Source organism: Rhinopithecus bieti, unplaced genomic scaffold, assembly GCF_001698545.2.
Source record: "Rhinopithecus bieti isolate Rb0 unplaced genomic scaffold, ASM169854v2 scaffold_8309, whole genome shotgun sequence".
NCBI lineage: Eukaryota > Metazoa > Chordata > Mammalia > Primates > Cercopithecidae > Rhinopithecus > Rhinopithecus bieti.
The window spans coordinates 965,195-981,316 of NW_016805935.1; the positions used below are offsets into that span (position 1 = coordinate 965,195).

The following is a 16,122-nucleotide window of genomic DNA, read 5'->3' on the forward strand; positions in this document are numbered from 1 at the left end:
TTATAGTGTAAAATTATTTTCATACATTGTCATAATAAACCAGCTCTTTGAAAGCTTTACTTCTTTTGTTAAAATTTGTCCTTATGATAATTTTTGTTCATTAAATCTTGATTTCCTAAACATTATATTCTCATTTTAAAAATAAAAAGATGAAAACCTCTAAGAACTGATCTAAGAATTGATCATATTATCAGTCAGAACTATTCAGTACTCCATGAAAAGAATCTCTAAAATTAGGAACTTGGCCAGGCATGTTTGCTCATGGCTATAATCCCAGCACTTTGGGAGGCTGAGGTGGGAGGATCACTTGAGCCCAGGAGTTCGAGACCAGCCTGACCAACATGGCAAAATGCTGTCCCTACTAAAAATGCAAAAAATTAGCTAGGTGTGGTGGCACATGACTGTTGTCTCAGCTATTCAGGAGGCTGAGGCATGAGAATCATTTGAACCTGGGAGGCAGAGGCTGCAAGTGAGCCAAGATCACGCCACTGCACTCCGGCCTGGGTGACAGAGGAAGACTCTGTCTCAAAAAAAATAAATAAAATTAGGAACTTGTCCCCCAGTAGCCTAAAAAAAATGTGTATACTTCATTGAGTCCCCAGTTTACTACCAGATATGAATTAGGAACTGGGAAGAATCACTGTTGAATCTGCCTCCCTCACCACCATATGTGTTTGGGAGTACTATCCCTATCGTGCCAAGGAGAAAACATTTCTCCTCTGTGGAGTCTTTGAGTCTAAGCCCAGCCAATCTTGAGGATGTTTTCCCTTCTATCTCGGTTTCCTTTTGGCTTCATGGCTTTTAGGCAAAGACTTTTCTGAAAGCTAAAAGTCAGTGCACAGACTATTGGACTTCAAGGCAGTAATAGCTTTGTCAGACGCTGCCTTCCCTCTTCAAGCATCAGAATTCCCTCTAGCTTGGAACATCTGTCCACACGTCATTCAGAGTATGAGTGTGGATGCAAGGACAGGGCTGTTGTGGTTTGGCAGTCTTCTCCACCAGACTTTTCCTTGTGTGTGTGCAGCCTGTGGAGCAGGAAATGGGATTGTAGGTATTCTCATAGCAGTTCAGTCCTTCACTTAGCCATCAGCTTCTACGTGGCTGCACAGTTGAAAGAGAACACTAGACTTGGAGTCAGGAGACCTGGGTTCTTAAGTCTAGTTGAGCTTTACTAAATGGTTATCTTGGCTGTATAATTTAAACTTTGAGTTCTTTTTTTCTCCAAAATGATGAGGTAGACTTAATAATCCTGAGGTCCTTATCCACATAATCCTGAGGTCCTTGTGGCTTAATAAATCTCTGATGCTCAATAAAACATTGACTTTGTTTGCTTCAAACCGTGACCTGCAATATATGGATGATCAACTAACTAAATGTTCTCATTTGAGGAACATTCCAAAGATCAACTATTTGCTTCTTTTTTTTGGGGGGGGAGGGGGGTCTCACTCTGTCGCCCAGACTGGAGTACAATGGTGCGATCTCAGATCATGGTAACCTCCGCCTCCTAGGTTCAAGCGATTCTCCTGCCTCAGCCTCCAGAGTAGCTGGGATTACAGGCGCCTGCCAATGCGCCTGGCTAATTTTTGTATTGTTAGTAGAGATGGTGGTTTCACCATGTTGGCCAGGCTGGTCTTGAACTCCTGACCTTGTGATCCTTCCACTTCGACCTCCCAAAGTGCTAGGATTACAGGCGTGAGCCACTGTGCCCGGTGTTTTTTTGGTTTTTTGGTTTTTTTTGGAGACGGAGTTTCTCTCTGTCACCCAGGCTGGAGTGCAGTGGCACGATCTCAGCTCACTGCAAGCTCCATCTCCCTGGTTCAAGCGATTCTCCTGCTTCAGCCTCCCGAGTACCTGGTATTACAGGCACGAACCACCACGCCCAGCTAATTTTTGTATTTTTAGTAGAGACGGAGTTTCACCGTGTTGGCCAGGCTGGTCTCGAACTCCTCACCTCAAATGATCCGCCTGCCTGGTCCTCCCAAAGTGCTGGTATTACACGTGTGAGCCACCACGCCCAGCAACTGTTTGCATTTTTTTAAAAACAGCTCTACCTCTGAGTTAAAACTGATTTTTGTCAAATTATAAACTTTAAAATATTAGCCTTTCCCCAGTGCTATATGCTCTTTAAGAGCATAGTGCTCTTGGCCAGGCGCGGTGGCTCACGCCTGTAATCCCAGCACTTTGGGAGGCCGAAGCAGGCGAATCACCAGGTCAGGAGATCGAGACCATCCTGGCTAACATAGTGAAACCCCGTCTCTACTACAAATACAAAAAATTAGCCGGGCGTGGTGGTGGGCACCTGTAGTCCCAGCTACTCGGGGGGCCGTGACCTGCAGTATATGGATCATCAACTAAGTAAATGTTCTCATTTGAGGAACATTCCAAAGATCAACTCTTTGCTTCTTTTTTTTTTTTTGTGAGTCTCACTCTCACCCAGGCTGGGGTCCAAGAGAATGGCATGAACCTGGGAGGTGGAGCTTGCAGTGAGCCGAGATCGCGCCACTGCTCTCCAACCTGGGCGACAGAGCGAAACTCCATCTCAAAAAATAAATAAATAAACAAAAATAAAAATAAATTTAAAGAAAAAAGAGCATAGTGTTCTTAAAATTTGAACTGTAACTATTTTAAAGGCGTTTTTTTTCTTTGCTGCCATGTTCCAGGTTATGTCTGTTAAGTGTTTTGTTGTTGACACAGTGCTTTAGAATTATTCTGATGCAAAAAAAAAAAAAAAAAAAAAAATTATTCTGATGCAGTAGCTGAAACCAATGCAGAATATGCTGATTTTGCAACAATTTTACATCATGAATGCTTAGGCCAGTTTTCAGTTAATAGAACTACCTCCGTGGTTTAAAATTATGATAAATTAGGCCGGGCATGGTGGCTCATGCCTGTAATCCCAGTACTTTGGGAGGCTGAGGCGGGCGGATCACGAAGTCAGGAGATCGAGACCATACTGGCGAACACGGTGAAACCCCGTCTCTACTAAAAATACAAAAAAATTAGCCGGGTGTGGTGGCGGGCGCCTGTAGTCCCAGCTTCTCGGGAGGCTGAGGCAGGAGAATGGCGTGAACCCGGGAGGCGACGGAGCTTGCAGTGAGCAGAGATCACGCCACTGCACTCCAGCCTGGGAGACAGAACGAGACTCTGTCTCAAAAAAAAAGAAAAAAAAATTATGATAAATTAGAGCTATTTGTTCTTTTATGTTAATAGGAAGCATTAGTTCAAGATGAATTGCTTCGAGATTAGGATTGCATTTAATGAGTTAGTCACATAACTGATAATGATGGTTACCAAAATAAAAAAAAAAAAAGCAGTTCATTTTGAAGTATATATGAAAATAATTTTGACTATATTCTTAAAGCACTTTTGTAATCATAAATCTAAAGGGATTCTAGATTCTTGTTCCTAAGGAAACTTTTTTCAACCAAGACCCTTTTGTTTTCAACATGATTACTTTGTTTTGCCAAATGTTTTTGCCAAAATTTTTGCTTTATTTAGTTATTTTACAATGTTTCCCTGTGTTTGGGACAGTTGTGATTCTTTCAAGTGATTGTTATGGTCAGTAGAGAGTACTGACCGATCCTTATATTCCAAATAGTATGCTGTTGCTTTTATTTCAACAGTGTAGTACAGACCCTTGTATGTATATAGCCTGAGGTTGCCCCAGCTTTCCCCTGGGATGATTGCATCAGGGAAGACGGCTGAGGTTGGAGACCTCAGACCTGGCTTACAGTTCTGACCTGCCATTATCTGTGTGATCGTAAGGTTAAATCATTTCATCCTTTAAGGCTTAGTTGACTCATTGCTCAAACTGAGATTGGGCAAGAGAATCTTCCTTGTAGTTTTGCCATTCTGTCTTCCTAAGCCTATCTCAAATCTCAGTCAAATAGTCTACCCCAAAATACGTATCAGCTGCCTATATGACAGTGGTGTAAGGCCTGGCCCAATGATGTTGGTTCCTATCCCCAGCTAAGAGATTTCTTATTTTATTTAATTTTTTGTTTGTTTTTTGGAGACAAGGTCTCTGCTGCCCAGGCTGAGGTGGAGTGGTATAACCAGAGCTCACTGCAGCCTGCATCTCCTCCTCTCAAGTGATCGTCCCGCTTTAGTCTCCCAAGTAGCTGGGACTACAGGTGCACACTATCAAATCCAGCTAATTTTAAAAGATTTTTTGTACAGATGGGGTCTTGCTATGTTGCCCAGGCGGGTCTCGAACTTCTAGCTTCAAGAGATCCTCCTGCCTCGGCCTTCCAGAATGTTGGGATTACAGGCATGAGCCCAGCCAAATTTTTATGTTTCAATGATTCTTTATGTGAAAAATTCTTTATAGACAAGTGAATTAAATCTAGTATACCTTTTTTGAGATTCAATTTAGTGTTTTATTATGCTTATGTATGTGAGCTGTCCATTTTAATGTGTGTTAAGCTTAAATAATTATTTTCCCTGTATGCTGTTAAAAAAACAAAATGCTTGTCCTTTGTGTTTATTTTTTTCCTACCAGAGAGATGATGAGGATGGTGATGATATGGATAGTTATCAGGTATTACTACTGCTGTCAATCCTGTGGCATGGGGCACAGCTACTGCTAATTGCCAGCATTCGCAAAGCAGAGGCCAGGGAGGAGGAAGGAGGGCCCTAGAGCAAGAATATGCAGTTTCTCACTTGCTTTTGATTTGCTTCATATGTATTCAAACACAATACTATTTCTACAGATTGCCTTGTCAGCTCAAAATTTGTAGCCAAATACTGCCTTTTTGCTATGCCATCTCGATTTACTGTCTTATTGCTAAGCAATATCATTATCACTGTATTAAAATGGATGATCTGGAAACTGATTTGAGTAATAATAAAACTCCAGTCTCCTGCCAATTAATTAATTAATTAATTAAAAAACGGATGATCTTAAAATATTGTAGTTATCCATCCATAATCTTTTAGATAGACTCTTACCTTTCCTATGCTAAAGTGCATTCTGCTCCTTACATCCAAGAGCTAATATTGTTGTAATATGCCATTTTACTTTACAAGACTTTTGCTGAATAGGAAAATTGGAGACATTTTATGCACGTAATTGTGTTTTGTTTAGCCAGCTTTCTTCTCTCATTTGGGTCAGACTTAGTTCTCCATAACCTATAGAATTTAAATCTCAGCTTTTTCTGGTTGGAAATCTAGAAAAAATATATAGATGTGCAAATTGAGATTATACCTAGTCAGCACTGACTGGCCTAATATCATGGAGTGTGGGGTTATGTATAAATTGTCAAAGCAGCAAACCGAGATGAAGCTCTCTGGGTTTGGTGCCCAGTCTTTGTACGGATTCTCCACACACATCGTCAAATGATGTTTTCTCAGTGTGCCTTCCTACATGTAAAATGTGGGTACAGTGGCTGGGCGCAGTGGCTCACGCCTGTAATCCCAGCACTTTGGGAGGCCGAGGCAGGCAGATCACAAGGTCAGGAGTTCGAGACCAGCCTGGCCAACATGGTGAAACCCCATCTCTAGTAAAAATACAAAAATTAGCTGGGCGTGGTGGCGCACGCCTGTAATCCCAGCTACTCGGGAGGCTGAGGCAGGAGAATTGCTTAAACCTGGGAGGCAGAGGTTGCAGTGAGCCGAGATTATGCCACTGTACTCCAGCCTGGGCAACAAGAGCGAAACTCTGTCTTAGGGGGAAAAAAATGTGGGTACACTGTTGGTAAAGTTTCAGAGGTAAAGGTATCTATTCTTAATATAACGTCTTAAGTGTTACACTAGAATTAGGCAAGTCAAAGAGCATTTTTAATAGAATTGATGGATTTTCTTTCCGTACTCATAATTCCACTAAGAAGAACCTTTAAGGGAAATATCAGTATCCCCTTGAATCTCAGCAATGCCATTGACTAACGTCCTGCGGCTGTTTGTGCGCTTCCTGGCAGGTTTTTCACAGTGCAGTCCAATGACTGCCTAGGGGATTTCTTAAAGCATGGCTGACTGCATGTTGGGGTTTGCATGGGAGATTTTTGGTTAGCCTCATGGTGGTGGTTGGAAGTAAAATGTTTGTGGCAAGTTTGAAAAGTTCTCTGCTGACCTACTCTTTACATTTCAGAAAATCTGTGTTATCAGACCCCTGAACTATGAGCTATGAAAATGCCTGTCATTTTCCATTCCATTTGTTATTACTTGGTTTGGGCTGTGTTCATGCTGTCCTTCTGTTTGGGATCACAAATCCTGCAATGAATAGCTACGATTTAAATATACATACACCCATTGTAAAAAAAAATTCTGACAGCTGGTATAGTTTGAGCTTGTCTTGCTTTTAAGTATAATTATCCTTTTGGAGATCCAGGGGCTCTGATTTCTGGGTAACAGCATCCTTGATCAACATGTAATGTTACTGAGGCCTCTCTGCTTTCTTGCATATTAATCACACAGCAGTGTTCAATAGCTTTTCCTAATGAAAAATTTCCTAGTCAATTTAAACATCTTTGTAAAAAAGAAAGAAAGAAGTCGTTGTCTGTGCAGTCTACAGGAAAGTATTTTCCCTCCCTGATGTTAGGAAGAAGACTTAAACTGCGTAAGGGAGAGGTGGTCAGATGCACTCATTAAACGACGAGAATACTTGGATGAACAGATAAAAAAAGTCAGCAATAAAACAGGTATGTGAGATCAAACTCTCTTTTGGGGAGTAGCTTTTTCACTTTTACACAATGGCAGTAGGTTGTTTTCTTCCCCTAACTGGACAGTAGTATCTTATTTTTGTTGTTGTCGTTGTTGTTTTAAGACAGGGTCTCACTCTGTCACCCAAGCTGGAGTGCAGTGGCAGGATCATATCTCACTGCAGCCTCTAACTCCTGACCTCAAGAGATCCTCCTGCCTCAGCCTCTTGACTAGCTGAGACTACAGGCACAAGCTACCACACCCGGCTAATTTTTAAATGTTTTGTAGATGGGGGTCTCACTTTGTTGCCCAGACTGGTCTCAAACTCCTGGACTCAAGTGATCCTCCTACTTCAGCCTCCCAAACTGCTAGAATTGCAGGTGTTAGCCACTGCACCCAGCCTGTTTAGTTTTGTGAACTTGTAACATTATAGACATTAGTCAATCATATTATACATTGTTGGTTTAAGAAGCCTCCAAATTTGAAAATAATACGTTTTCATAAAACTCTGAGTTATCTCATAAAACTGTGACATTAAATGTCAAATTCAAATTTCATTTTGATGAACACAATGTGATAAATACCACTATGTCAATACAAAGTACTTTAGGCACCAGGACCTAGGACATACAGCAACTGAACGAGGAGGTCAGCACCTGTCCACTGTTGGGCCATTGCCATGCACTCTGCTGGTTCAGGGTGGCCCCTGCAGCTCCATTCGCTGCCACCCAGCTCCAAGGGTGCAGCTTGCTTATGCTAGCAGTAACCACTTGGATTCTGTAGTAAGAAATATGCACTTAAAATCCTTAGTCTGTCATCCAGATATCATGGTCCACTCACGTGGTTGGTTCTGCAGCAAAGAACACATACATCATGCATGTTAATCCATTTCATGTAGAAGCTAGCAGAAAGTCTCCCTCAGGAAAACACCTTGGCTTGACATGTGGTGTTGCCTTGTGTATGTGCTCAGGCTGCTAATGAAAACTCACTTTGACTGTACCCAGGGAGCCCCAGAGTTGAATTATGAATAAGAAGATTTCAAAGTGTATCAAATAAAATCCCTTTCATGATAAGCCTCAAGGAAAATAAAGGTGATTTTACAGAGTAAGGAATATGGTGGGTTTTTTATTATTTACTTACTTATTTATTTATTTATTTATTGAGACAGAGTCTCGCTCTGTCACCCAGGCTAGAGTGCAGTGGCACGACCTTGGCTCACTGCAACCTCCTTCTCCTGGGTTCAAGTGATTCTCCTGTCTCAGCCTCCTGAGTAGCTGGGACTACAGGTGCCCACCACCACACCCGGCTAATTTTTGTATTTTTAGTGGAGACAGGGTTTTACCATATCAGTCAGGCTGGTTTCGAACTCCTGACCTCAGGACATCTGCCCACCTCGGCTACCCAAAGTACTGGGGTTACAGCCATGAGCCACTGTGCCCGGCCTATGGTGTTTTTTAATCCTCTGTCTTTGTAACATCATGTATAGTTCTGTAAAGCAGTGTCACATCCATATTTCATTTTATCCTTCTAGCAAGTACATGAAGTAGACATGACTTCTTTTATCCCTGTTTGACAGGTTAGGGAGATTCATCTGTTGGATAACTTCCCCAAATTACAGAACCAGCAAAATAACCTAAGTCTCGTAATTGCTTTTCCAATGCTCTTTCTGCTATTTCTGGCTTATGGCTCCTTAAATTGGTGTCGCAGCCCCTCTCAGCTCCCTATACATGCTCTTGCTTGAACTTCAAAGGCTCAAATCCATTTTAGGGACATAGTGGATGTTTAAGCCACTTATAGATAGCACTGAATGAAATCTGTTTATTGTTTTTGTTTGCTTGTTTTTTGAGACAGGGTCTCTTGTCTGTTTTCCAGGCTTTAGTACAGTGATGTGAATGATAGCTCACTGTAGCCTTGAACTCCCAGGCTCAAGTGATCTTCCCACCTCAGCTGCCCGAGTATCTGGGACTATAGGCATGCGTGCCACCACCCTGCCCAACTATTGTTTTTTTTTTTTTTTTTTTTTTGGTAGAGATAGGGTCTCACTATGTTGCCCAGGCCAAAATCTGTTCCTTGTAAATTGAGAAGTCATACTTTCTCTCTTGTTGGCATTGATCCCCTCATTTTTTTCTGCAGAGAAAACAGAGGACGATGTGGAGCGGGAAGCCCAGCTTGTGGAGCAGTGGGTAGGGCTGACCGAGGAAAGGAACGCTGTACTGGTGCCAGCCCCAGGCAGTGGGATCCCTGGGGCACCTGCCGACTGGTAAGGCTGCCCTCCCTTCTGTGCAGACCGAGGGAGATGAGATGGTACAGGTCGCCTGTGGCAAGAGCCATGCAAGAGACTTTCCAGGATTGTCACAGAAAATGCCAACCAACTGAACTGCTTAGGGAATGTCCACTCATCTCTAGTGCTTCCATCCCTTTTTCCCTTCCCCACTGAAGCCAACTTTCTCCCACAGGAAGCCAGAGAGCATTGATTACCTGGCCAGGAATCACATATCACACTCCTCTATTCCTCTGCATAAGCAACTTGGACATTGTTCCCTGATCTCCAGAAACTCTTTTATCTTGGCTGGAAAGTATTTGAAGAGAGCAGAAAATACATTAATGGAGCTATCTTTTTGGTAGTGCTGTGAGAATTAGAGATAATGTATATAAAATACCTTATATATGATAATATTATCTTGTATATTATGATGTGTATAAAATACTTTTCATACCCGTTCGTTAAATCCTAGCTGATGCTGCTATTCTCATTCTCGTTTTTATTATTATATATCCAGGGCATTTAAGAGAAATCAGATTCCTTTTGAACACAGAATGTACATGCCCAGATAGTCTTTTTTGAACAGGCATAGAAACATTAGTGACAATACCCGCATCTCTAATGATAAACGGAAATGTAATCAATTTCGTGGTCTGTTTTCTGAAACTAGAAACTCTGAATCTGCAGGCACATAATTTATAACCTGATGTTTCTCCCTGCAGTTCCTGCTGTTGTGCTGGAATCCTGTAGGTCTCTTGCAGTAATTCTGCCAGCCACTTCTTTTGGACAGTCTGCTCACCCCAATCTTGTTCTGGCCCTCAAAACCTTCTCTAGATAGTTCTTCTCCCTACTTCAGTCTCTCCGGTGTAAAGTGTTTTGAAACTTCAGATCATCTTGAGTGTTTGTAAGATGTAGGCCTGGGTGTCATCCCTAGTTATTTTGATTCAGAAGAGAAAGGAAGGAAGGACCTGCGACTCTTCTTTTTTTATTTTTTTAAGTAAGAATTTCCTTTTTTTTTTGAGACGGAGTCTCACTCTGTCGCTGAGATCTCCACTCACTGCAAGCTCCGCCTCCCGGGTTCACGCCATTCTCCTGCCTCAGCCTCCCAAGTAGCTGGGACTACAGGCGCCTGCCACCGTGCTCGGCTGATTTTTGTATTTTTAGTAGAGATGGGGTTTCACCGTGTTAGCCAGGATGGTCTCAATCTCCTGACCTCATGATCCGCCCATCTCGTCCTCCCAAAGTGCTGGGATTACAGGCGCCTGCCACCGTGCTCGGCTGATTTTTGTATTTTTAGTAGAGATGGGGTTTCACCGTGTTAGCCAGGATGGTCTCAATCTCCTGACCTCATGATCCGCCCATCTCGTCCTCCCAAAGTGCTGGGATTACAGGCGTGAGCCACCGCGCCCGGCCAGGAATTTGCATTTCTAAAGGGACTCTTCACTCTAAGAGGCCTCTGAGGCAGTTCTATTGCAGCTGGGCAAGTTGGGGTTTTTTGTTTGTTTTTTATTTTTTTGAGGCAGGGTCTGTTTCCCAGGCTGGAGTACAGTGGCACGATCTCAGTGCACTGCAACCTCCATCTCCCAGGTTCAAGCCATCCTCCCACCTCCCAAGTAGCTGGGACCACAGGCTTGTACCACCACACCCAGCTAGCGTTTTTTGTTGTTTTTTTTTTATAGAGACAAGGTCTCCGTGTGTTGCCCAGACTGGCCTTGAACTCCTGTCCTCAAACCATCCTCCTGCCTTGGCCTCCCAAAGTGCTGGGATTACAGGCATGAGCCACCGCGCCCATCCCTGGTCCAGTTTTTGATAAAACACTGCTTGGTCTCTTCTGCACACAACCCTACCTCCTTTCACACATCTTTCATTCTGTCCTCCTTTCAGCTTTTGTTTACTTCTTCTAGGCTCTGATCCTGTCCCGTTACCACCCTCATAACATCCCCCTTCCCTTTCCCTCTCACGGGAATTATTTTTAGAAAGGCTTAAAATAATCTTTGTTTCAATTAATTACATGTAACTCATATAACTGGAAGTTCTTTTATGTAAGTCATATAATTCCCATGATTTATGTCTACAGGGAAGTCAAGAAATATGAAAGTATTTCATTAGTGGAAACTGCATCTCCACCATGGTTCTCTTTGCTTCCACGGCTCTGCGGTGTTTTATCAGCTAACAAGATGTAAAATACATATTTTGTTATGATTAAATGTTGTTATTAAATTTAGGATCCCACCTGCTGGAATGGAAACCCACATACCAGTTCTTTTCCTCGATTTGAATGGTAAGTAGACACTTAAAGTCACAGGGATTATTGTATTTAATTAAGGTTTGTAATCTATTCAGACTCACCTTATTTTGATCCTTAAATCACTCTTCTAATCATTCATGTGCCAAATTAGGTGACATTTTTGTTCTAATTAAATGTATGTAAGCATGATTATGTGGATAATTAAAAAGAGCATGTAGGGTGATGGAGAACTGCATACAAGAGCTTTAACACAGTTGCTCTGAAACAGTGGACATAGAAATTACCCTGGAAAGTAATCACCCCCCGAGATTCTGAGTCTTTAGGCTTGGCAAGGGCCTATTAATCTGCATTTCTGACTTGTGCTCTTAACTCTCCTCAAACAGTTTTGATGGCAGAAATGATCACACTATAACCCTGCCTTCAGGGTTGTCCTTCATACTGCAATTAGATGGAACCTGGGCAAGTCTAGAACAATGGTTTCCAATGTGCTTTAGCAGAACAATCCTTTTCTAGACAAAATATTAACTGGAACCCCATGTGTAGAAAACAACAGCAGAGCTGCTGAGTTTGCGGTGGGCAGGCTCCTGGTAGATCCTTTGGCAGGGCCCTAGGGCTCCTCAAAACACAGCCTGAAAACCTCTGTTCTAGAAGGAAGCCCAATAATTGATGGAAGACACAGGGAGGGTGGCTTTGGCTCTTCATGTGAAGAATTTTTTCTTTTTAAAGCCTAGATGTTGAATGTATGCCTCGTAAGATAGTGAGTTCTCTGTCATGGGAGGTATATAAACAAAGACTAGTTGGCCATTTACAGAGATTTGTGAAGGGTGAACCCCATATTGGATAGGATGTTGGAAGAAGATAATCTTCATATTTCTCCCAAGTGCTCAGAACTTTGATTTAAATAGGTAATTTAACTGCTAAAATCTCTAATTTATAGTAAGTTATTAAGTAGGATAACAAACCTAACTGTTTACAGGAGGAATTGACATCAGAAAGCAGCAAAATTCTAAGATTTGTTTTGTTTAGGTTTTTTTTTTTTTTTTTTTTTTTTGAGACGGAGTCTCGCTCTGTCGCCCAGGCTGGAGTGCAGTGGCCGGATCTCAGCTCACTGCAAGCTCCGCCTCCCGGGTTTACGCCATTCTCCTGCCTCAGCCTCCCGAGTAGCTGGGACTACAGGCGCCCGCCACCTCGCCCGGCTAGATTTTGTATTTTTTAGTAGAGACGGGGTTTCACCGTGTTAGCCAGGATGGTCTCGATCTCCTGACCTCGTGATCCGCCCGTCTCGGCCTCCCAAAGTGCTGGGATTACAGGCTTGAGCCACCGCGCCCGGCCTTGTTTAGGTTTTTTTGAGACAGAGTCTCACTCTGTCACCCAGGCTGGAGTGCAGTGCATGATCTCAGCTCACTGCAACCTCCGCCTCCCGTATTCAAGCAATTTTCTGCTTCATCCTCCCAAGTAGCTGGGATTACAGGCACCCACGACCACGCCTAGCCAATTTTTGTATTTTTAATAGAGACGGGGTTTCACCATCTTGGCCAGGCTTGTCTTACACTCCTGACCTTGTGATCCACCCACCTTGGCCTCTCAAAGTTCTGGGATTACAGGCATGAGCCACTGCGCCCAGCCTCCAAGGTGTGTTTAATGAATACATTTATACCCAGGACAACAATAGAATATAGTCATTCCGTCTTATAGGAGACTCACAAGGCAACTTTTTGGCTCCTATTGTATTTTTAAAGAATAAAAGCGGCCAGGCGTGTTGGCTTATGCCTGTAATCCCAGCACTTTGGGAGGCTGAGACGAGTGGATCACGAGTTCAAGAGATGGAGAACATCCTGGCCAACGTGGTGAAACCCCATCTCTACTAAAAATACAAAAATTAGCTGGGCGTGGTGGTGCACACCTGTAGTCCCAACTACTCGGGAAGCTGAGGCAGGAGAATCACTTGAACTTGGGAGGCGGAGGTTGCAGTGAGCCGAGATTGCGCCACTGCACTCCAGCCTGGGCGACAGAGTGAGACTCTGTCTCAAAATAAAAAAGAATAAAAGCTGTGGGGCACGGTGAGCTCGTGCCTGTAATCCCAGGGCTTTGGGAGGCCAAGGCAGGAGGACTGCTTGAGTCCAGGAGTCGGAGACCAGCCTGGGCAACAAAGCTGGACTCGATCCCTACAAAAAATTTTGCAGAGTAGCCAGGCATAGTGGTGTGTACCTGCAGTACTAGCTACTCAGGAGGCTGAGGCGGGAGGATCTCCTGAGCCCAGAATTTCAAGGCTGCAGTGAGCTATGATCAGGCCATGCACTCAAGCATCAGCAACAGAGCAAGACCTTGTCTCAAAAAAAAGCCAAGTACAGTGGCTCACAACTGTAATCCCAGCACGTCAGGAAGCCAAGGCAGGAAGATGCATTGAGCCTAGGAGTTCAAGACCAGACTGGACAACATAGTAAGACCTCATCTCTATTAAACATAATAATTTTTAAAAAAGAAAAAAAGCTGTTGTGAGTCTTGGAGTCTCTATTTCAGCTGCAGGATAAGGAATGAAAGAAAAAGTAAAGATGTGTTATGTGTAAACATCAACTGTAGGCCAGGCGCAGTGGCTCAGGCTTATAATCCCAGCACTTTGGGAGGCTGAGGCGGGCGGATCATGAGGTCAGGAGATCGAGACCATCCTGGCTAACACGGTGAAACCTTGTCTCTACTAAAAAAAATACAAAAGAAAAAAATTAGCCGGGCATGGTAGTGGGCACCTGTAGTCCCAGCTACTCGGGAGGCTGAGGCAAGAGAATGGTGTGAACCCGGGAGGTAAAGCTTGCAGTGAGCTGAGATCATACCACCGCACTCCAGCCTGGGCGACACAGCAAGACTCTGTCTCAAAAACAAAACAAAACAAAAAAAACATCAACTGTAAAAAGCATATATTTAAATTTTGGTGTTTGCTGAAAAACTGACTTTCCACTACTGTTTTTTCTGTGCCCCTGATGTGGTTAGCGGATGACCTCAGTGCCAATGAGCAGCTTGTCGGCCCACACGCATCCGGCGTGAACTCCATTCTGCCCAAGGAGCATGGCAGCCAGTTTTTCTACCTGCCCATCATAAAGCACAGTGATGATGAGGTAATTAACCTCCATGTTTCTCTTAAAAGGCTTCAGATTAGCACACAAGCCTGTGGGCCTGCTTTCCCACTCAACTGCTATAGTTTGCTTTGGGGAGAAAGACTGGGGCCTTTAAAAAACAGGATGTTTGTGTTGCTGTTTAAAAAGGTGAGGAAAGAAATCTATTTGATTACAGTGATTTGAATTTATTTTCTTTCTCTTGTATGTCCTGTAAAACTGCTACAGCTGACCTGTGTCTTGTTTCCATCTCCTCATCATTCTCTCACTCCTAGGTTTCAGCCACAGCCTCTTGGGATTCCTCGGTGCATGATTCTGTTCACTTGAATAGGGTCACACCACAGAATGAAAGGATTTACCTAATTGTGAAAACCACAGTTCAACTCAGCCACCCTGCTGCTATGGAGTTAGTATTACGAAAACGGATTGCAGCCAATATTTACAACAAACAGGTAATAACAGGGCCTGATTCTGCCATTCTGGCTCTGAGCTCAAAGTGTTTTCCCCCTAGCTATCACAAAGCAGTGTTTTTTGGTGCTAATGTAGGGGATGTGCAAAACATGACAATCCTGGCCGAGTTAGAGTCTGATTCTCATTTATCCAAGATAGTGGGCATTAGGATAGCAGAGGTCAATGTCATCCAGTAAGGGCATTTTCAGCTTGACTGATTGGAAAGGTATAATCCTACCAGGCAGTGGAGCTGTGATATTTCACTGTTTGAAAAGTAGAAAAACTGTGACTGAGAGATTAAGTGCCAGGTCCAGGCACGTGAGTGACAAAACCAGGACAAAAGGCAGACTCCAAACAAATCCCTATCCTACTGCTTTGACGGATGCCATCTCAGAGGTGCTGTCAGTGAAACTGATCCTCTCCACTGTTGTTCTAGCCATCTCAGGAAAGACTGATTAAACCCTGGAGAGATCACAGGAAGGCAGCAGAGGGGAGAGAGAAGCAACCACAGAAATCCTGAACATGCTACAGATTCTGTAGTCGAGTTCCCAACTGACAGCTGGACATTAGTGTCCCTTGGGGTTGGAGATGGGGATTCTTAGCTTCAGTTTTTTTCTGTTATGCTGAGTATTGTGCATATCAAAAACATATTAACTAGTAATGCTTTTACAATTTGTAAAATATGAAATAACTTACATTTGTCACATAGCTTAATCCGGCTTTTTTTTTTTTTCTACCAGAGTTTCACGCAGAGTTTGAAGAGGAGAATATCCCTGAAAAATATTTTTTATTCCTGTGGTGTAACCTATGAAATAGTATCCAATATACCAAAGGTAAAATATATGCTGCTTTAGGCTGGGTGCGGTGGCTCATGCCTGTAATCCCAGCACTTTGAGAGGCCGAGGCGGGTGGATCACCTGAGGTCGGGAGTTCAAAACCAGCCTGACCAACATGGAGAAACCCTGTCTCTACTAAACATACAAAATTAGCCAGGCGTGGTGGCACATGCCTGTAATCCCAGCTACTCAGGAAGGCTGAGACAGGAGAATCGCTTGAACTTGGGAGGCAGAGGTTGTGGTGAGCTGAGATCGCGCCTTTGCACTTCAGTCTGGGCAACAAGAGCGAAACTCTGTCTCAAAAAAAATTACATATATATAGTATATATATAATTGAAAGTAGTGTGTATATATATACTACTTTAAAAAATATCAATATCTGGCCGGGCGCGGTGGCTCAAGCCTGTAATCCCAGCACTTTGGGAGGCCGAGACGGGCGGATCACGAGGTCAGGAGATCGAGACTATCCTGGCTAACATGGTGAAACCCCGTCTCTACTAAAAAAATACAAAAAACTAGCCGGGCGCGGTGGCGGGCGCCTGTAGTCCCAGCTACTCGGGAGGCTGAGGCAGGAGAATGGCG

The 16,122-nt window shown here is 43.4% G+C and overlaps 1 protein-coding gene across 1 annotated transcript in view; it reads left to right on the plus strand.

The window, feature by feature from the left end:
• KIF13A (kinesin family member 13A) overlaps window positions 1-16,122 on the plus strand; it is a gene marked incomplete at its 5' end in the record, with an annotated part of 231,233 nt that overhangs the window by 199,036 nt on the left and 16,075 nt on the right. Inside the window, 7 exons of the mRNA XM_017874247.1 lie at window positions 4,502-4,540; window positions 6,536-6,635; window positions 8,770-8,896; window positions 11,125-11,180; window positions 14,133-14,257; window positions 14,530-14,706; window positions 15,445-15,537. Of these exons, the coding sequence (XP_017729736.1) occupies window positions 4,502-4,540; window positions 6,536-6,635; window positions 8,770-8,896; window positions 11,125-11,180; window positions 14,133-14,257; window positions 14,530-14,706; window positions 15,445-15,537 (717 nt within the window). The remainder of the gene's footprint in view (window positions 1-4,501; window positions 4,541-6,535; window positions 6,636-8,769; window positions 8,897-11,124; window positions 11,181-14,132; window positions 14,258-14,529; window positions 14,707-15,444; window positions 15,538-16,122) is intronic.